The sequence below is a fragment of the Somniosus microcephalus genome, chromosome 11 (genome assembly GCF_052327205.1).
Source record: "Somniosus microcephalus isolate GS21.2 chromosome 11, FLI_Smic_1.0, whole genome shotgun sequence".
NCBI lineage: Eukaryota > Metazoa > Chordata > Chondrichthyes > Squaliformes > Somniosidae > Somniosus > Somniosus microcephalus.
This window is the reverse complement of record NC_140997.1, coordinates 235,308,162-235,333,358: the sequence shown is the minus strand read 5'-3', so window position 1 is coordinate 235,333,358 and position 25,197 is coordinate 235,308,162. Positions and strand designations below refer to the sequence as shown.

Here is a 25,197-nt window from a genome sequence, read left to right as displayed (position 1 = left end):
TGTTTGATGGGGACAGTGTAGAGGAAGCTTTACTCTGTATCTAACCCGTAACTGTACCTGCCCCGGGAGTGTTTGATGGGACAGTGTAGAAGGAGCTTTACTCTGTATCTAACCCGTGCTGTACCTGCCCTGGGAGTGTTTGATGGGACAGTGTAGAGGGAGCTTTACTATGTATCTAACCCGTGCTGTACCTGCCCTGGGAGTGTTGGATGGAACAGTGCAGAGGGAGCTTTACTCTGTATCTAACCCGTGCTGTATCTGCCCTGGGGGTGTTTGATGGAACACTGCAGAGGGAGCTTTACTCTGTATCTAACCCGTGCTGTACCTGCCCTGGGAGTGTTTGATGGGACAGTATAGAGGGAGCTTTACTCTATCTAACCCGTGCAGTACCTGTCGTGGGAGTGTTTGATGGGACAGTGTAGAGGGTGCTTTACTCTGTATCGAACCCGTGCTGTACCTGCCCTGGGAGTGTTTGATGGGGACAGTGTAGAGGGAGCTTTACTCTGTATCTAACCCGTAACTGTACCTGCCCCGGGAGTGTTTGATGGGACAGTGCAGAGGGAGCTTTACTCTGTATCTAACCCGTGCTGTACCTGCCCTGGGAGTGTTAGATGGGACAGTGTAGAGGGAGCTTTACTCTGTATCTAACCCGTGCTGTACCTGTCCTGGGAGTGTTTGATGGGACAGTGTAGAGGGAGCTTTACTCTGTATCTAACCCGTGCTCTACCTGCCCTGGGGGTGTTTGATGGGACAGTGTAGGGGGAGCTTTACTCTGTATCTAACCTGTGCTGTACCTGCCCTGGGAGTGTTTGATGGGACAGTGTAGAGGGAGCTTTACGCTGTATCTAACCCGTGCTGTACCTGCCCTGGGAGTGTTTGATGGGACAGTGTAGAGGGAGCTTTACTCTGTATCTAACCCGTGCTGCACCTGCCCTGGGAGTGTTTGATGGGACAGTGTAGAGGGAGTTTTACATTGTATCTAACCCGTGCTGTACCTGCCCTGGGAGTGTTTGATGGGACAGTGCAGAGGGAGCTTTACTCTGTATCTAACCCGTGCTGTACCTGCCCTGGGAGTGTTTGATGGGACAGTGTAGAGGGAGCTTTACTCTGTATCTAACCCGTGCTGTACCTGCCCTGGGAGTGTTTGATGGGACAGTGTAGAGGGAGCTTTACTCTGTATCTAACCCGTGCTGTACCTGCCCTGGGAGTGTTTGATGGGACAGTGTAGAGGGAGCTTTACTCTGTATCTAACCCGTGCTGTCCCTGCCCTGGGAGTGTTTGATGGGACAGTGTAGAAGCAGCTTTACTCTGTATCTAACCCGTGTTGTACCTGCCCTGGGAGTGTTTGATGCGACAGTGTAGAGGGAGCTTTACTCTGTATCTAACCCGTGCTGTACCTGTCCTGGGATTGTTTGATGGGACAGTGTAGAGGGAGCTTTACTCTGTATCTAACCCGTGCTGTACCTGCCCTGGGAGTGTTTGATGGGACAGTGTAGAGGGAGCTTTACTCTGTATCTAACCCGTGATGCACCTGTCCTGGGATTGTTTGATGGGACAGTGTAGAGGGAGCTTTACTCTGTATCTAACCCGTGCTGTACCTGCCCTGGGAGTATTTGATATTCATACCTCTCATTCCCAGCATTGACATCCTCATTTCGACAGGCACAAAATTAAGCAAAAGAGTTTTTAAAAATGTTAGAAGTTCCACTCGATCTTTCAGGGAATGCGCCTTGTTGATGAAACCGCTTCTTGTTGATGCTGCATTCTGTATCTCCTCCCAGCCTGTAATCTTCCTCCATGCTTTGTTTGGACTAGGCTGTCTGGATGGGCATCCTCTCCAATGTAGAAGAAATTGTGGATTCGACTGATTTTTTCAAGTCAGGAGCTGCTTCGATGGATGTGGTCAGGTAATTGCCCTGGCCCCAGGGTCACACCGGGGCTCGTTGACTTTTAAAGTCCATCAAGCGTCAGAGTTGTGGAGAAGCAATTCAACAAATGGCTACTGGTAGGAAAACTGCTTCGCCAAGGCTGGTGGCCCAATACTAGACTGAGCCCAGCACCGAGAGATTATAACTATCAATACCAGCACCGAGAGATTATAACTATCAATACCAGCACTGAGAGATTATAACTATCAATACCAGCACTGAGAGATTATAACTATCAATACCAGCACTGAGAGATTATAACTACCAATACCAGCACTGAGAGATTATAACTATCAATACCAGCACTGAGAGATTATAACTATCAATACCAGCACTGAGAGGTTATAACTATCAATACCAGCACTGAGAGATTATAACTATCAATACCAGCACTGAGAGATTATAACTATCAATACCAGCACTGAGAGATTATAACTATCAATACCAGCACTGAGAGATTATAACTATCAATACCAGCACTGGGAGATTATAACTACCAATACCAGCACTGGGAGATTATAACTATAAATACCAGCACTGGGAGATTATAACTATCAATACCAGCACTGAGAGATTATAACTATCAATACCAGCACTGAGAGATTATAACTATCAATACCAGCACTGGGAGATTATAACTATCAATACCAGCACTGAGAGATTATAACTATCAATACCAGCACTGGGAGATTATAACTATCAATACCAGCACTGAGAGATTATAACTATCAATCCCAGCACAGAGAGATTTTAACTATCAATACCAGCACTGGGAGATTATAACTATCAATACCAGCACTGAGAGATTATAACTATCAATCCCAGCACTGAGAGATTATAACTATCAATACCAGCACTGAGAGATTATAACTATCAATACCAGCACTGGAAGATTATACCTATCAATACCAGCACAGAGCGATTATAACTATCAATACCAGCACTGGGAGATTATAACTATCAATACCAGCACTGGGAGATTATACCTATCAATACCAGCACAGAGAGATTATAACTATCAATACCAGCACTGAGAGATTATAACTATCAATACCAGCACTGGGAGATTATAACTATCAATACCAGCACTGGGAGATTATAACTATCAATACCAGCACTGGGAGATTATAACTATCAATACCGGCACTGAGAGATTATAACTATCAGTACCAGCACTGGGAGATTATAACTATCAATCCCAGCACTGGGAGATTATAACTATCAATACCAGCACTGGGAGATTATAACTATAAATACCAGCACTGGGAAATTATAACTATCAATACCAGCACTGGGAGATTATAACTATCAATACCAGCACTGAGAGATTATAACTATCAATACCAGCACTGGGAGATTATAACTATTAATCCCAGCACTGAGAGATTATAACTATCAATACCAGCACTGGGAGATTATAACTATCAATACCAGCACTGGGAGATTATAACTATCAATACCAGCACTGAGAGATTATAACTATCAATCCCAGCACTGAGAGATTATAACGATCAATACCAGCACTGAGAGATTATAACTATCAATACCAGCACTGGGAGATTATAACTATCAATCCCAGCACTGAGAGATTATAACTATCAATCCCAGCACTGAGAGATTATAACTATCAATACCAGCACTGAGAGATTATAACTATCAATACCAGCACTGGGAGATTATAACTATCAATACCAGCACTGAGAGATTATAACTATCAAAACCAGCACTGGGAGATTATAACTATCAATACCAGCACTGGGAGATTATAACTATCAATACCAGCACTGGGAGATTATAACTATCAATACCGGCACTGAGAGATTATAACTATCAGTACCAGCACTGGGAGATTATAACTATCAATCCCAGCACTGGGAGATTATAACTATCAATACCAGCACTGGGAGATTATAACTATCAATACCAGCACTGAGAGATTATAACTATCAATACCAGCACTGAGAGATTATAACTATCAATACCAGCACTGGAAGATTATACCTATCAATACCAGCACAGAGAGATTATAACTATCAATACCAGCACTGGGAGATTATAACTATCAATACCAGCACTGGGAGATTATACCTATCAATACCAGCACAGAGAGATTATAACTATCAATACCAGCACTGAGAGATTATAACTATCAATACCAGCACTGGGAGATTATAACTATCAATACCAGCACTGGGAGATTATAACTATCAATACCAGCACTGGGAGATTATAACTATCAATACCGGCACTGAGAGATTATAACTATCAGTACCAGCACTGGGAGATTATAACTATCAATCCCAGCACTGGGAGATTATAACTATCAATACCAGCACTGGGAGATTATAACTATAAATACCAGCACTGGGAAATTATAACTATCAATACCAGCACTGGGAGATTATAACTATCAATACCAGCACTGAGAGATTATAACTATCAATACCAGCACTGGGAGATTATAACTATTAATCCCAGCACTGAGAGATTATAACTATCAATACCAGCACTGGGAGATTATAACTATCAATACCAGCACTGGGAGATTATAACTATCAATACCAGCACTGAGAGATTATAACTATCAATCCCAGCACTGAGAGATTATAACGATCAATACCAGCACTGAGAGATTATAACTATCAATACCAGCACTGGGAGATTATAACTATCAATCCCAGCACTGAGAGATTATAACTATCAATCCCAGCACTGAGAGATTATAACTATCAATACCAGCACTGAGAGATTATAACTATCAATACCAGCACTGGGAGATTATAACTATCAATACCAGCACTGAGAGATTATAACTATCAAAACCAGCACTGGGAGATTATAACTATCAATACCAGCACTGGGAGATTATAACTATCAATACCGGCACTGAGAGATTATAACTATCAGTACCAGCACTGGGAGATTATAACTATCAATCCCAGCACTGGGAGATTATAACTATCAATACCAGCACTGGGAGATTATAACTATCAATACCAGCACTGGGAAATTATAACTATCAATACCAGCACTGGGAGATTATAACTATCAATACCAGCACTGAGAGATTATAACTATCAATACCAGCACTGGGAGATTATAACTATTAATCCCAGCACTGAGAGATTATAACTATCAATACCAGCACTGGGAGATTATAACTATCAATACCAGCACTGGGAGATTATAACTATCAATACCAGCACTGAGAGATTATAACTATCAATCCCAGCACTGAGAGATTATAACTATCAATACCAGCACTGAGAGATTATAACTATCAATACCAGCACTGGGAGATTATAACTATCAATCCCAGCACTGAGAGATTATAACTATCAATCCCAGCACTGAGAGATTATAACGATCAATCCCAGCACTGACAGATTATAACTATCAATCCCAGCACTGAGAGATTATAACTATCAATACCAGCACTGAGAGATTATAACTATCAAAACCAGCACTGGGAGATTATAACTATCAATCCCAGCACTGGGAGATTATAACTATCAATCCCAGCACTGAGAGATTATAACTATCAATACCAGCACTGAGAGATTATAACTATCAATCCCAGCACTCAGAGATTATAACTATCAATACCAGCACTGAGAGATTATAACTATCAATACCAGCACTGGGAGATTATAACTATCAATCCCAGCACTGAGAGATTATAACTATTAATCCCAGCACTGAGAGAATATAACTATCAATACCAGCACTGGGAGATTATAACTATCAATACCAGCACTGAGAGATTATAACTATCAATGCCAGCACTGAGAGATTATAACTATCAAGACCAGCACTGAGAGATTATAACTATCAATACCAGCACTGAGAGATAATAACTATCAATACCAGCACTGGGAGATTATAACTATCAATACCAGCACTGAGAGATTATAACTATCAATACCAGCACTGAGAGATTATAACTATCAATACCAGCACTGGGAGATTATAACTATCAATACCAGCACTGAGAGATTATAACTATCAATACCAGCACTGAGAGATTATAACTATCAATACCAGCACTGGGAGATTATAACTATCAATACCAGCACTGGGAGATTATAACTATCAATCCCAGCACTGAGAGATTATAACTACCAATACCAGCACTGAGAGATTATAACTATCAATACCAGCACTGGGAGATTATAACTATCAATACCAGCACTGGGAGATTATAACTATCAATCCCAGCACTGGGAGATTATAACTACCAATACCAGCACTGAGAGATTATAACTATCAATCCCAGCACTGAGAGATTATAACTATCAATAACAGCACTGGGAGATTATAACTATCAATCCCAGCACTGGGAGATTATAACTATCAATCCCAGCACTGAGAGATTATAACTATCAATACCAGCACTGAGAGATTATAACTGTCAATACCAGCACTGAGAGATTATAACTACCAATACCAGCACTGAGAGATTATAACTATCAATCCCAGCACTGAGAGATTATAACTATCAATCCCAGCACTGAGAGATTATAACTATCAATCCCAGCACTGAGAGATTATAACTATCAATACCAGCACTGAGAGATTATAACTATCAATCCCAGCACTGAGAGATTATAACTACCAATACCAGCACTGGGAGATTATAACTATCAATAACAGCACTGGGAGATTATAACTATCAATCCCAGCACTGGGAGATTATAACTATCAATCCCAGCACTGAGAGATTATAACTATCAATACCAGCACTGAGAGATTATAACTGTCAATACCAGCACTGAGAGATTATAACTACCAATACCAGCACTGAGAGATTATAACTATCAATCCCAGCACTGAGAGATTATAACTATCAATCCCAGCACTGAGAGATTATAACTATCAATCCCAGCACTGAGAGATTATAACTATCAATACCAGCACTGAGAGATTATAACTATCAATCCCAGCACTGAGAGATTATAACTACCAATACCAGCACTGGGAGATTATAACTATCAATCCCAGCACTGAGAGATTATAACTATCAATAACAGCACTGGGAGATTATAACTATCAATCCCAGCACTGGGAGATTATAACTATCAATCCCAGCACTGAGAGATTATAACTATTAATCCCAGCACTGGGAGATTATAACTATCAATACCAGCACTGAGAGATTATAACTATCAATACCAGCACTGGGAGATTATAACTATCAATACCAGCACTGGGAGATTATAACTATCAATACCAGCACTGAGAGATTATAACTGTCAATACCAGCACTGGGAGATTATAACTATCAATACCAGCACTGAGAGATTATAACAATCAATCCCAGCACTGGGAGATTATAACTATTAATCCCAGCACAGAGAGATTATAACTATCAATACCAGCACTGAGAGATTATAACTATCAATCCCAGCACTGAGAGATTATAACTATCAATCCCAGCACTGAGAGATTCTAACTATCAATCCCAGCACTGGGAGATTATAACTATCAATACCAGCACTGAGAGATTATAACTATCAATCCCAGCACTGAGAGATTATAACTATCAATACCAGCACTGAGAGATTATAACTATCAATACCAGCACTGAGAGATTATAACTATCAATCCCAGCACTGGGAGATTATAACTATCAATCCCAGCACTGAGAGATTATAACTATCAATCCCAGCACTGAGAGATTATAACTATCAATCCCAGCACTGGGAGATTATAACTATCAATCCCAGCACTGAGAGATTATAACTATCAATCCCAGCACTGGGAGATTATAACTATCAATACCAGCACTGAGAGATTATAACTATCAATACCAGCACTGGGAGATTATAACTATCAATCCCAGCACTGAGAGATTATAACTATCAATACTAGCACTGAGAGATTATAACTATCAATACCAGCACTGAGAGATTTTAATTACCAATACCAGCACTGAGAGATTATAACTATCAATACCAGCACTGAGAGATTATAACTATCAATACCAGCATTGAGAGGTTCTAACTATCAATACCAGCACTGGGAGATTATAACTATCAATACCAGCACTGAGAGGTTATAACTATCAATACCAGCACTGGGAGATTATAACTACCAATACCAGCACTGGGAGATTAAAACTATCAATACCAGCACTGGGAGATTATAACTATCAATACCAGCACGGAGAGATTATAACTATCAATACCAGCACTGTGAGATTATAACTATCAATACCAGCACTGGGAGATTATAACTATCAATACCAGCACTGAGAGATTATAACTATCAATACCAGCACTGGGAGATAATAACTATCAATACCAGCACTGAGAGATTATAACTATCAATCCCAGCACAGAGAGATTATAACTATCAATACCAGCACTGGGAGATTATAACTATCAATACCAGCACTGAGAGATTATAACTATCAATCCCAGCACTGAGAGATTATAACTATCAATCCCGGCACTGAGAGATTATAACTATCAATACCAGCACTGGGAGATTATAACTATCAATACCAGCACTGGGAGATTATAACTTTCAATACCAGCACTGGGAGATTATAACTACCAATACCAGCACTGAGAGATTATAACTATCAATACCAGCACAGAGAGATTATAACTATCAATACCAGCACTGAGAGATTATAACTATCAATACCAGCACTGGGAGATTATACCTATCAATACCAGCACAGAGAGATTATAACTATCAATAGCAGCACTGGGAGATTATAACTATCAATACCAGCACTGGGAGATTATACCTATCAATACCAGCACAGAGAGATTATAACTATCAATACCAGCACTGAGAGATTATAACTATCAATACCAGCACTGGGAGATTATAACTATCAATACCAGCACTGGGAGATTATAACTATCAATACCAGCACTGGGAGATTATAACTATCAATACCAGCACTGAGAGATTATAACTATCAGTACCAGCACTGGGAGATTATAACTATCACTCCCAGCACTGGGAGATTATAACTATCAATACCAGCACTGGGAGATTATAACTATCAATACCAGCACTGGGAGATTATTACTATCAATACCAGCACTGGGAGATTATAACTATCAATAGCAGCACTGAGAGATTAAAACTATCAATACCAGCACTGGGAGATTATAACTATCAATACCAGCACTGAGAGATTATAACTGTCAATACCAGCACTGGGAGATTATAACTATCAATCCCAGCACTGAGAGATTATAACTATCAATACCAGCACTGGGAGATTATAACTATCAATCCCAGCACTGAGAGATTATAACTATCAATACCAGCACTGGGAGATTATAACTATCAATCCCAGCACTGAGAGATTATAACTATCAATACCAGCCCTGAGAGATTATAACTATCAATACCAGCACTGGGAGATTATAACTATCAATCCCAGCACTGAGAGATTATAACCATCAATACCAGCACTGAGAGATTATAACTATCAATCCCAGCACTGAGAGATTATAACTGTCAATACCAGCACTGAGAGATTATAACTATCAATACCAGCACTGGGAGATTATAACTATCAATCCCAGCACTGAGAGATTATAACTATTAATCCCAGCACTGAGAGATTATAACTATCAATACCAGCACTGGGAGATTTTAACTATCAATACCAGCGCTGAGAGATTATAACTATCAATCCCAGCACTGAGAGATTATAACTATCAATACCAGCACTGAGAGATTATAACTATCAATACCAGCACTGGGAGATTATAACTATCAATACCAGCACTGAGAGATTATAACTGTCAATACCAGCACTGAGAGATTTTAACTATCAATACCAGCACTGAGAGATTATAACTGTCAATACCAGCAGTGGGAGATTATAACTATCAATAGCAGCACTGGGAGATTATAACTATCAATACCAGCACTGAGAGATTATAACTATCAATCCCAGCACTGGGAGATTATAACTATCAATCCCAGCACAGAGAGATTATAACTGTCAATACCAGCACTGGGAGATTATAACTATCAATACCAGCACTGAGAGATTATAACTATCAATACCAGCACTGGGAGATTATAACTATCAATCCCAGCACTGGGAGATTATAACTATCAATACCAGCACTGAGAGATTATAACTATCAATACCAGCACTGAGAGATTATAACTATCAATACCAGCACTGAGAGATTATAACTATCAATACCAGCACTGAGAGATTATAACTATCAATACCAGCACCGGGAGATTATAACTATCAATACCAGCACTGGGAGATTATAACTATCAATACCAGCACTGGGAGATTATAACTATCAATACCAGCACTGAGAGATTATAACTATCAATACCAGCACTGGGAGATTATAACTATCAATACCAGCACTGAGAGATTATAACTATCAATACCAGTACTGAGAGATTATAACTATCAATACCAGCACTGGGAGATTATAACTATCAATCCCAGCACTGAGAGATTATAACTATCAATCCCAGCACTGAGAGATTATAACTATCAATACCAGCACTGAGAGATTATAACTATCAATACCAGCACTGGGAGATTATAATGATCAATCCCAGCACTGAGAGATTATAACTATCAATCCCAGCACTGAGAAATTATAACTATCAATACCAGCACTGAGAGATTATAACTATCAAAACCAGCACTGGGAGATTATAACTATCAATCCCAGCACTGGGAGATTATAACTATCAATACCAGCACCGGGAGATTATAACTATCAATACCAGCACTGGGAGATTATAACTATCAATACCAGCACTGAGAGATTATAACTATCAATACCAGCACCGGGAGATTATAACTATCAATACCAGCACTGGGAGATTATAACTATCAATACCAGCACTGGGAGATTATAACTATCAATACCAGCACTGAGAGATTATAACTGTCAATACCAGCACTGGGAGATTATAACTATCAATACCAGCACTGAGAGATTATAACTATCAATACCAGCACTGAGAGATTATAACTATCAATACCAGCACTGGGAGATTATAACTATCAATCCCAGCACTGAGAGATTATAACTATCAATCCCAGCACTGAGAGATTATAACTATCAATACCAGCACTGAGAGATTATAACTATCAATACCAGCACTGGGAGATTATAACGATCAATCCCAGCACTGAGAGATTATAACTATCAATACCAGCACTGAGAGATTATAACTATCAAAACCAGCACTGGGAGATTATAACTATCAATCCCAGCACTGGGAGATTATAACTATCAATCCCAGCACTGAGAGATTATAACTATCAATACCAGCACTGAGAGATTATAACTATCAATCCCAGCACTGAGAGATTATAACTATCAATACCAGCACTGAGAGATTATAACTATCAATACCAGCACTGGGAGATTATAACTATCAATCCCAGCACTGAGAGATTATAACTATTAATCCCAGCACTGAGAGAATATAACTATCAATACCAGCACTGGGAGATTATAACTATCAATACCAGCACTGAGAGATTATAACTATCAATTCCAGCACTGAGAGATTATAACTATCAAGACCAGCACTGAGAGATTATAACTGTCAATACCAGCACTGAGAGATTATAACTATCAATACCAGCACTGGGAGATTATAACTATCAACACCAGCACTGAGAGATTATAACTATCAATACCAGCACTGAGAGATTATAACTATCAATACCAGCACTGAGAGATTATAACTATCAATACCAGCACTGAGAGATTATAACTATCAATACCAGCACTGGGAGATTATAACTATCAATACCAGCACTGGGAGATTATAACTATCAATCCCAGCACTGAGAGATTATAACTACCAATACCAGCACTGAGAGATTATAACTATCAATACCAGCACTGGGAGATTATAACTATCAATACCAGCACTGGGAGATTATAACTATCAATCCCAGCACTGGGAGATTATAACTACCAATACCAGCACTGAGAGATTATAACTATCAATACCAGCACTGAGAGATTATAACTATCAATACCAGCACTGAGAGATTATAACTACCAATACCAACACTGGGAGATTATAACTATCAATCCCAGCACTGAGAGATTATAACTATCAACAACAGCACTGGGAGATTATAACCATCAATCCCAGCACTGGGAGATTATAACTATCAATCCCAGCACTGAGAGATTATAACTATTAATCCCAGCACAGAGAGATTATAACTATCAATACCAGCACTGAGAGATTATAACTATCATTCCCAGCACTGAGAGATTATAACTATCAATCCCAGCACTGAGAGATTATAACTATCAATACCAGCACTGGGAGATTATAACTATCAATACCAGCACTGGGAGATTATAATGATCAATCCCAGCACTGAGAGATTATAACTATCAATCCCAGCACTGAGAAATTATAACTATCAATACCAGCACTGAGAGATTATAACTATCAAAACCAGCACTGGGAGATTATAACTATCAATCCCAGCACTGGGAGATTATAACTATCAATACCAGCACCGGGAGATTATAACTATCAATACCAGCACTGGGAGATTATAACTATCAATACCAGCACTGAGAGATTATAACTATCAATACCAGCACCGGGAGATTATAACTATCAATACCAGCACTGGGAGATTATAACTATCAATACCAGCACTGGGAGATTATAACTATCAATACCAGCACTGAGAGATTATAACTGTCAATACCAGCACTGGGAGATTATAACTATCAATACCAGCACTGAGAGATTATAACTATCAATACCAGCACTGAGAGATTATAACTATCAATACCAGCACTGGGAGATTATAACTATCAATCCCAGCACTGAGAGATTATAACTATCAATCCCAGCACTGAGAGATTATAACTATCAATACCAGCACTGAGAGATTATAACTATCAATACCAGCACTGGGAGATTATAACGATCAATCCCAGCACTGAGAGATTATAACTATCAATCCCAGCACTGAGAGATTATAACTATCAATACCAGCACTGAGAGATTATAACTATCAAAACCAGCACTGGGAGATTATAACTATCAATCCCAGCACTGGGAGATTATAACTATCAATCCCAGCACTGAGAGATTATAACTATCAATACCAGCACTGAGAGATTATAACTATCAATCCCAGCACTGAGAGATTATAACTATCAATACCAGCACTGAGAGATTATAACTATCAATACCAGCACTGGGAGATTATAACTATCAATCCCAGCACTGAGAGATTATAACTATTAATCCCAGCACTGAGAGAATATAACTATCAATACCAGCACTGGGAGATTATAACTATCAATACCAGCACTGAGAGATTATAACTATCAATTCCAGCACTGAGAGATTATAACTATCAAGACCAGCACTGAGAGATTATAACTGTCAATACCAGCACTGAGAGATTATAACTATCAATACCAGCACTGGGAGATTATAACTATCAACACCAGCACTGAGAGATTATAACTATCAATACCAGCACTGAGAGATTATAACTATCAATACCAGCACTGAGAGATTATAACTATCAATACCAGCACTGAGAGATTATAACTATCAATACCAGCACTGGGAGATTATAACTATCAATACCAGCACTGGGAGATTATAACTATCAATCCCAGCACTGAGAGATTATAACTACCAATACCAGCACTGAGAGATTATAACTATCAATACCAGCACTGGGAGATTATAACTATCAATACCAGCACTGGGAGATTATAACTATCAATCCCAGCACTGGGAGATTATAACTACCAATACCAGCACTGAGAGATTATAACTATCAATACCAGCACTGAGAGATTATAACTATCAATACCAGCACTGAGAGATTATAACTACCAATACCAACACTGGGAGATTATAACTATCAATCCCAGCACTGAGAGATTATAACTATCAACAACAGCACTGGGAGATTATAACCATCAATCCCAGCACTGGGAGATTATAACTATCAATCCCAGCACTGAGAGATTATAACTATTAATCCCAGCACAGAGAGATTATAACTATCAATACCAGCACTGAGAGATTATAACTATCATTCCCAGCACTGAGAGATTATAACTATCAATCCCAGCACTGAGAGATTATAACTATCAATCCCAGCACTGAGAGATTATAACTATCAATCCCAGCACGGGGAGATGATAACTATCAATCCCAGCACTGAGAGATTATAACTATCAATCCCAGCACGGGGAGATTATAACTATCAATCCCAGCACTGAGAGATTAGAACTATCAATCGCAGCAGTGGGAGATTATAACTATCAATACCAGCACTGGGAGATTATAACTATCAATACCAGCACTGGGAGATTATAACTATCAATAGCAGCACTGAGAGATTAAAACTATCAATACCAGCACTGGGAGATTATAACTATCAATACCAGCACTGAGAGATTATAACTGTCAATACCAGCACTGGAAGATTATAACTATCAATCCCAGCACTGAGAGATTATAACTATCAATACCAGCACTGGGAGATTATAACTATCAATCCCAGCACTGAGAGATTATAACTATCAATACCAGCACTGGGAGATTATAACTATCAATCCCAGCACTGAGAGATAATAACTATCAATACCAGCCCTGAGAGATTATAACTATCAATACCAGCACTGGGAGATTATAACTATCAATCCCAGCACTGAGAGATTATAACCATCAATACCAGCACTGAGAGATTATAACTATCAATCCCAGCACTGAGAGATTATAACTGTCAATACCAGCACTGAGAGATTATAACTATCAATACCAGCACTGGGAGATTATAACTATCAATCCCAGCACTGAGAGATTATAACTATTAATCCCAGCACTGAGAGATTATAACTATCAATACCAGCACTGGGAGATTATAACTATCAATACCAGCGCTGAGAGATTATAACTATCAATCCTAGCACTGAGAGATTATAACTATCAATACCAGCACTGAGAGATTATAACTATCAATACCAGCACTGGGAGATTATAACTATCAATACCAGCACTGAGAGATTATAACTATCAATACCAGCACTGAGAGATTATAACTATCAATACCAGCACTGAGAGATTATAACTGTCAATACCAGCAGTGGGAGATTATAACTATCAATAGCAGCACTGGGAGATTATAACTATCAATACCAGCACTGAGAGATTATAACTATCAATCCCAGCACTGGGAGATTATAACTATCAATCCCAGCACAGAGAGATTATAACTGTCAATACCAGCACTGGGAGATTATAACTATCAATACCAGCACTGAGAGATTATAACTATCAATACCAGCACTGGGAGATTATAACTATCAATCCCAGCACTGGGAGATTATAACTATCAATACCAGCACTGAGAGATTATAACTATCAATACCAGCACTGAGAGATTATAACTATCAATACCAGCACTGAGAGATTATAACTATCAATACCAGCACTGAGAGATTATAACTATCAATACCAGCACTGAGAGATTATAACTATCAATCCCAGCACTGGGAGATTATAACTATCAATCCCAGCACTGAGAGATTATAACTATCAATACCAGCACTGGGAGATTATAACTATCAATACCAGCACTGGGAGATTATAACTATCAATACCAGCACTGGGAGATTATAACGATCAATACCAGCACTGGGCGATTATAACTATCAATACCAGCACTGGGAGATTATAACTATCAATACCAGCACTGAGAGATTATAACTATCAGTACCAGCACTGGGAGATTATAACTATCAATCCCAGCACTGGGAGATTATAACTATCAATACCAGCACCGGGAGATTATAACTATCAATACCAGCACTGGGAGATTACAACTATCAATACCAGCACTTGAAGATTATAACTCTCAATACCAGCACTGAGAGATTATAACTATCAATACCAGCACTGGGAGATTATAACTATCAATACCAGCACTGAGAGATTATAACTATCAATACCAGCACTGGGAGATTATAACTATCAATCCCAGCACTGAGAGATTATAACTATCAATACCAGCACTGGGAGATTATAACTATCAATACCAGCACTGAGAGATTATAACTAGCAATACCAGCACTGAGAGATTATAACTATCAATACCAGCACTGAGAGATTATAACTATCAATACCAGCACTGAGAGATTATAACTATCAATCCCAGCACTGGGAGATTATAACTATCAATCCCAGCACTGAGAGATTATAACTATCAATCCCAGCACTGAGAGATTATAACTATCAATCCCAGCACTGGGAGATTATAACTATCAATCCCAGCACTGAGAGATTATAACTATCAATCCCAGCACTGAGAGATTATAACTATCAATACCAGCACTGAGAGATTATAACTATCAATACCAGCACTGAGAGATTGTAACTATCAATACCAGCACAGAGAGATTATAACTATCAATACCAGCACTGGGAGATTATAACTATCAATCCCAGCACTGAGAGGTTATAACTACCAATACCAGCACTGAGAGATTATAACTATCAATACCAGCACTGGGAGATTATAACTATCAATACCAGCACTGGGAGATTATAACTATCAATCCCAGCACTGGGAGATTATAACTACCAATACCAGCACTGGGAGATTATAACTATCAATACCAGCACTGGGAGATTATAACTACCAATCCCAGCACTGAGAGATTATAACTATCAATACCAGCACTGGGAGATTATAACTATCAATACCAGCACTGGGAGATTATAACTATCAACCCCAGCACTGAGAGATTATAACTATTAATCCCAGCACTGGGAGATTATAACTATCAATACCAGCACTGAGAGATTATAACTATCAATACCAGCACTGGGAGATTATAAATATCAATACCAGCACTGAGAGATTATAACTATCAATACCAGCACTGAGAGATTATATCTATCAATACCAGCACTGAGAGATTATAACTATCAATCCCAGCACTGGGAGATTATAACTATTAATCCCAGCACTGAGAGATTATAACTATCAATCCCAGCACTGAGAGATTATAACTATCAATCCCAGCACTGGGAGATTTTAACTATCAATCCCAGCACTGAGAGATTATAACTATCAATTCCAGCACTGGGAGATTATAACTATCAACACCAGCACTGAGAGATTATAACTATCAATACCAGCACTGAGAGATTATAACTATCAATACCAGCACTGAGAGATTATAACTATCAATACCAGCACTGAGAGATTATAACTATCAATACCAGCACTGGGAGATTATAACTATCAATACCAGCACTGGGAGATTATAACTATCAATCCCAGCACTGAGAGATTATAACTACCAATACCAGCACTGAGAGATTATAACTATCAATACCAGCACTGGGAGATTATAACTATCAATACCAGCACTGGGAGATTATAACTATCAATCCCAGCACTGGGAGATTATAACTACCAATACCAGCACTGAGAGATTATAACTATCAATACCAGCACTGAGAGATTATAACTATCAATACCAGCACTGAGAGATTATAACTACCAATACCAACACTGGGAGATTATAACTATCAATCCCAGCACTGAGAGATTATAACTATCAACAACAGCACTGGGAGATTATAACCATCAATCCCAGCACTGGGAGATTATAACTATCAATCCCAGCACTGAGAGATTATAACTATTAATCCCAGCACAGAGAGATTATAACTATCAATACCAGCACTGAGAGATTATAACTATCAATCCCAGCACTGAGAGATTATAACTATCAATCCCAGCACTGAGAGATTATAACTATCAATCCCAGCACTGAGAGATTATAACTATCAATCCCAGCACGGGGAGATGATAACTATCAATCCCAGCACTGAGAGATTATAACTATCAATCCCAGCACGGGGAGATTATAACTATCAATCCCAGCACTGAGAGATTAGAACTATCAATCGCAGCAGTGGGAGATTATAACTATCAATACCAGCACTGGGAGATTATAACTATCAATACCAGCACTGGGAGATTATAACTATCAATAGCAGCACTGAGAGATTAAAACTATCAATACCAGCACTGGGAGATTATAACTATCAATACCAGCACTGAGAGATTATAACTGTCAATACCAGCACTGGAAGATTATAACTATCAATCCCAGCACTGAGAGATTATAACTATCAATACCAGCACTGGGAGATTATAACTATCAATCCCAGCACTGAGAGATTATAACTATCAATACCAGCACTGGGAGATTATAACTATCAATCCCAGCACTGAGAGATTATAACTATCAATACCAGCCCTGAGAGATTATAACTATCAATACCAGCACTGGGAGATTATAACTATCAATCCCAGCACTGAGAGATTATAACCATCAATACCAGCACTGAGAGATTATAACTATCAATCCCAGCACTGAGAGATTATAACTGTCAATACCAGCACTGAGAGATTATAATGATCAATACCAGCACTGGGAGATTATAACTATCAATCCCAGCACTGAGAGATTATAACTATTAATCCCAGCACTGAGAGATTATAACTATCAATACCAGCACTGGGAGATTATAACTATCAATACCAGCGCTGAGAGATTATAACTATCAATCCCAGCACTGAGAGATTATAACTATCAATACCAGCACTGAGAGATTATAACTATCAATACCAGCACTGGGAGATTATAACTATCAATACCAGCACTGAGAGATTATAACTATCAATACCAGCACTGAGAGATTATAACTATCAATACCAGCACTGAGAGATTATAACTGTCAATACCAGCAGTGGGAGATTATAACTATCAATAGCAGCACTGGGAGATTATAACTATCAATACCAGCACTGAGAGATTATAACTATCAATCCCAGCACTGGGAGATTATAACTATCAATCCCAGCCCAGAGAGATTATAACTGTCAATACCAGCACTGGGAGATTATAACTATCAATACCAGCACTGAGAGATTATAACTATCAATACCAGCACTGGGAGATTATAACTATCAATCCCAGCACTGGGAGATTATAACTATCAATACCAGCACTGAGAGATTATAACTATCAATACCAGCACTGAGAGATTATAACTATCAATACCAGCACTGAGAGATTATAACTATCAATACCAGCACTGAGAGATTATAACTATCAATACCAGCACTGAGAGATTATAACTATCAATCCCAGCACTGGGAGATTATAACTATCAATCCCAGCACTGAGAGATTATAACTATCAATACCAGCACTGGGAGATTATAACTATCAATACCAGCACTGGGAGATTATAACTATCAATACCAGCACTGGGAGATTATAACGATCAATACCAGCACTGGGAGATTATAACTATCAATACCAGCACTGGGAGATTATAACTATCAATACCAGCACTGAGAGATTATAACTATCAGTACCAGCACTGGGAGATAATAACTATCAATCCCAGCACTGGGAGATTATAACTATCAATACCAGCACCGGGAGATTATAACTATCAATACCAGCACTGGGAGATTACAACTATCAATACCAGCACTTGAAGATTATAACTCTCAATACCAGCACTGAGAGATTATAACTATCAATACCAGCACTGGGAGATTATAACTATCAATACCAGCACTGAGAGATTATAACTATCAATACCAGCACTGGGAGATTATAACTATCAATCCCAGCACTGAGAGATTATAACTATCAATACCAGCACTGGGAGATTATAACTATCAATACCAGCACTGAGAGATTATAACTAGCAATACCAGCACTGAGAGATTATAACTATCAATACCAGCACTGAGAGATTATAACTATCAATACCAGCACTGAGAGATTATAACTATCAATCCCAGCACTGGGAGATTATAACTATCAATCCCAGCACTGAGAGATTATAACTATCAATCCCAGCACTGAGAGATTATAACTATCAATCCCAGCACTGGGAGATTATAACTATCAATCCCAGCACTGAGAGATTATAACTATCAATCCCAGCACTGAGAGATTATAACTATCAATACCAGCACTGAGAGATTATAACTATCAATACCAGCACTGAGAGATTGTAACTATCAATACCAGCACAGAGAGATTATAACTATCAATACCAGCACTGGGAGATTATAACTATCAATCCCAGCACTGAGAGGTTATAACTACCAATACCAGCACTGAGAGATTATAACTATCAATACCAGCACTGGGAGATTATAACTATCAATACCAGCACTGGGAGATTATAACTATCAATCCCAGCACTGGGAGATTATAACTACCAATACCAGCACTGGGAGATTATAACTATCAATACCAGCACTGGGAGATTATAACTACCAATCCCAGCACTGAGAGATTATAACTATCAATACCAGCACTGGGAGATTATAACTATCAATACCAGCACTGGGAGATTATAACTATCAACCCCAGCACTGAGAGATTATAACTATTAATCCCAGCACTGGGAGATTATAACTATCAATACCAGCACTGAGAGATTATAACTATCAATACCAGCACTGGGAGATTATAAATATCAATACCAGCACTGAGAGATTATAACTATCAATACCAGCACTGAGAGATTATAACTATCAATACCAGCACTGAGAGATTATAACTATCAATCCCAGCACTGGGAGATTATAACTATTAATCCCAGCACTGAGAGATTATAACTATCAATCCCAGCACTGAGAGATTATAACTATCAATCCCAGCACTGGGAGATTTTAACTATCAATCCCAGCACTGAGAGATTATAACTATCAATTCCAGCACTGGGAGATTATAACTATCAATACCAGCACTGAGAGATTATAACTATCAATACCAGCACTGGGAGATTATAACTATCAATACCAGCACTGAGAGATAATAACTATTAATCCCAGCACTGAGAGATTATAACTATCAATCCCAGCACTGGGAGATTATAACTATGAATCCCAGCACTGAGAGATTATAACGATCAATCCCAGCACTGGGAGATTATAACTATCAATACCAGCACTGAGAGATTATAACTATCAATACCAGCACTGAGAGATTATAACTATCAATACCAGCACTGGGAGATTATAACTATCAATGCCAGCACTGAGAGATTATAACTATCAATACCAGCACTGAGAGATTATAACTACCAATACCAGCACTGAGAGTTTATAACTATCAATACCAGCACTGGGAGATTATAACTATCAATACCAGCACTGGGAGATTATAACTATCAATCCCAGCACTGAGAGATTATAACTACCAATACCAGCACTGAGAGATTATAACTATCAATACCAGCACTGGGAGATTATAACTATTAATCCCAACACTGAGAGATTATAACTATCAATACCAGCACTGGGAGATTATAACTATCAATACCAGCACTGGGAGATTATAACTATCAATCCCAGCACTGAGAGATTATAACTTTCAATACCAGCACTGAGAGATTATAACTATCAATCCCAGCACTTAGAGATTATAACTATCAATACCAGCACGTTGAGATTATAACTATCAATCCCAGCACTGAGAGATTATAACTATCAATACCAGCACTGAGAGATTATAACTATCAATCCCAGCACTGAGAGATTATAACTATCAATACCAGCACTGGGAGATTATAACTATCAATACCAGCACTGGGAGATTAAAACTATCAATCCCAGCACTGAGAGATTATAACTATTAATCCCAGCACTGAGAGATTATAACTATCAATACCAACACTGAGAGATTATAACTATCAATACCAGCACTGAGAGATTATAACTATTAATCCCAGCACTGGGAGATTATAACTATCAATCCCAGCACTGGGAGATTATAACTATCAATACCAGCACTGGGAGATTATAACTATTAATCCCAGCACTGGGAGATTATAACTATCAATCCCAGCACTTGGAGATTATAACTATCAATACCAGCACTGGGAGATTATAACTATCAATCCCAGCACTGGGAGATTATAACTATTAATCCCAGCACTGGGAGATTATAACTATCAATACCAGCACTGGGAGATTATAATTATCAATACCAGCACTGAGAGATTATAACTATCAATACCAGCACTGGGAGATTATAACTATCAATCCCAGCACTGAGAGATTATAACTATCAATCCCAGCACTGGGAGATTATAACTATCAATACCAGCACTGAGAGATTATAACTATTAATCCCAGCACTGGGAGATTATAACTATCAATACCAGCACTGAGAGATTATAACTATTAATCCCAGCACTGAGAGATTATAACTATCAATCCCAGCACTGAGAGATTATAACTATCAATCCCAGCACTGGGAGATTATAACTATCAATACCAGCACTGGGAGAATATAACTATCAATCCCAGCACTGAGAGATTATAACTATCAATACCAACACTGGGAGATTATAACTATTAATCCCAGCACTGGGAGATTATAACTGTCATTACCAACACTGGGAGATTATAACTATTAATCCCAGCACTGGCAGATTATAACTATCAATACCAGCACTGAGAGATTATAACTATCAATCCCAGCACTGAGAGATTATAACTATTAATCCCAGCACTGGGAGATTATAACTATCAATCCCAGCACTGGGAGATTATAACTATCAATACCAGCACTGAGAGATTATAACTATTAATCCCAGCACTGGGAGATTATAACTATCAATCCCAGCACTGAGAGATTATAACTATCAATCCCAGCACTGAGAGATTATAACTATCAATACCAGCACTGGGAGATTATAACTATCAATACCAGCACTGAGAGATTATAACTATCAATACCAGCACTGGGAGATTATAACTATCAATCCCAGCACTGGGAGATTATAACTATCAATACCAGCACTGAGAGATTATAACTATTAATCCCAGCACTGGGAGATTATAACTATCAATACCAGCACTGGGAGATTATAACTATCAATCCCACCACTGAGAGATTATAACTATTAATCCCAACACTGAGAGATTATAACTATCAATACCAGCACTGGGAGATTATAACTATCAATACCAGCACTGGGAGATTATAACTATCAATCCCAGCACTGAGAGATTATAACTTTCAATACCAGCACTGAGAGATTATAACTATCAATCCCAGCACTTAGAGATTATAACTATCAATACCAGCACGTTGAGATTATAACTATCAATCCCAGCACTGAGAGATTATAACTATCAATACCAGCACTGAGAGATTATAACTATCAATCCCAGCACTGAGAGATTATAACTATCAATACCAGCACTGGGAGATTATAACTATCAATACCAGCACTGGGAGATTATAACTATCAATACCAGCACTGAGAGATTATAACTATCAATCCCAGCACTGGGAGATTATAACTATCAATCCCAGCACTGGGAGATTATAACTATCATACCAACACTGGGAGATTATAACTATCAATCCCAGCACTGGGAGATTATAACTGTCAATACCAGCACTGGGAGATTATAACTATCAATCCCAGCACTGGGAGATTATAACTGTCAATACCAGCACTGAGAGATTATAACTATTAATCCCAGCACTGGGAGATTATAACTATCAATCCCAGCACTGGGAGATTATAACTATCAATCCCAGCACTAAGGGATTATAACTATCAATACCAGCACTGAGAGATTATAACTATCAATCCCAGCACTGAGAGATTATAACTATCAATACCAGAACTGAGAGATTATAACTATCAACCCCAGCACTGAGAGATTATAACTATCAATCCCAGCACTGAGAGATTATAACTATCAATACCAGCACTGGGAGATTATAACTATCAATACCAGCACTGGGAGATTATAACTATCAATCCCAGCACTGAGAGATTATAACTATCAATCCCAGCACTGAGAGATTATAACTATCAATACCAGCACTGGGAGATTATAACTATCAATACCAGCACTGGGAGATTATAACTATCAATCCCAGCACTGAGAGATTATAACTATTAATCCCAGCACTGAGAGATTATAACTATCAATACCAACACTGAGAGATTATAACTATCAATACCAGCACTGAGAGATTATAACTATTAATCCCAGCACTGGGAGATTATAACTATCAATCCCAGCACTGGGAGATTATAACTATCAATACCAGCACTGGGAGATTATAACTATTAATCCCAGCACTGGGAGATTATAACTATCAATCCCAGCACTTGGAGATTATAACTATCAATACCAGCACTGGGAGATTATAACTATCAATCCCAGCACTGGGAGATTATAACTATTAATCCCAGCACTGGGAGATTATAACTATCAATACCAGCACTGGGAGATTATAATTATCAATACCAGCACTGAGAGATTATAACTATCAATACCAGCACTGGGAGATTATAACTATCAATCCCAGCACTGAGAGATTATAACTATCAATCCCAGCACTGGGAGATTATAACTATCAATACCAGCACTGAGAGATTATAACTATTAATCCCAGCACTGGGAGATTATAACTATCAATACCAGCACTGAGAGATTATAACTATTAATCCCAGCACTGAGAGATTATAACTATCAATCCCAGCACTGAGAGATTATAACTATCAATCCCAGCACTGAGAGATTATAACTATCAATCCCAGCACTGGGAGATTATAACTATCAATCCCAGCACTGGGAGATTATAACTATCAATACCAGCACTGAGAGATTATAACTATTAATCCCAGCACTGAGAGATTATAACTATCAATCCCAGCACTGAGAGATTATAACTATCAATCCCAGCACTGGGAGATTATAACTATCAATACCAGCACTGGGAGAATATAACTATCAATCCCAGCACTGAGAGATTATAACTATCAATACCAACACTGGGAGATTATAACTATTAATCCCAGCACTGGGAGATTATAACTGTCATTACCAACACTGGGAGATTATAACTATTAATCCCAGCACTGGGAGATTATAACTATCAATACCAGCACTGAGAGATTATAACTATCAATCCCAGCACTGAGAGATTATAACTATCAATCCCAGCACTGAGAGATTATAACTATCAATCCCAGCACTGAGAGGTTATAACTATTAATCCCAGCACTGAGAGATTATAACTATCAATCCCAGCACTGAGAGATTATAACTATTAATCCCAGCACTGAGAGATTATAACTATCAATCCCAGCACTGAGAGATTATAGCTATTAATCCCAGCACTGGGAGATTATAACTATCAATACCA

At 38.5% G+C, this 25,197-nt stretch overlaps 1 protein-coding gene across 2 annotated transcripts in view; it reads left to right on the top strand.

The window, feature by feature from the left end:
- aldh1l1 (aldehyde dehydrogenase 1 family, member L1) overlaps positions 1-25,197 on the top strand; it is a 154,468-nt gene that overhangs the window by 50,966 nt on the left and 78,305 nt on the right. For both annotated transcript variants that reach the window (XM_086002160.1, XM_086002161.1), the window contains one exon: positions 1,816-1,907. In XM_086002160.1, coding sequence (XP_085858286.1) covers positions 1,816-1,907 — 92 coding nt within the window. The remainder of the gene's footprint in view (positions 1-1,815; positions 1,908-25,197) is intronic.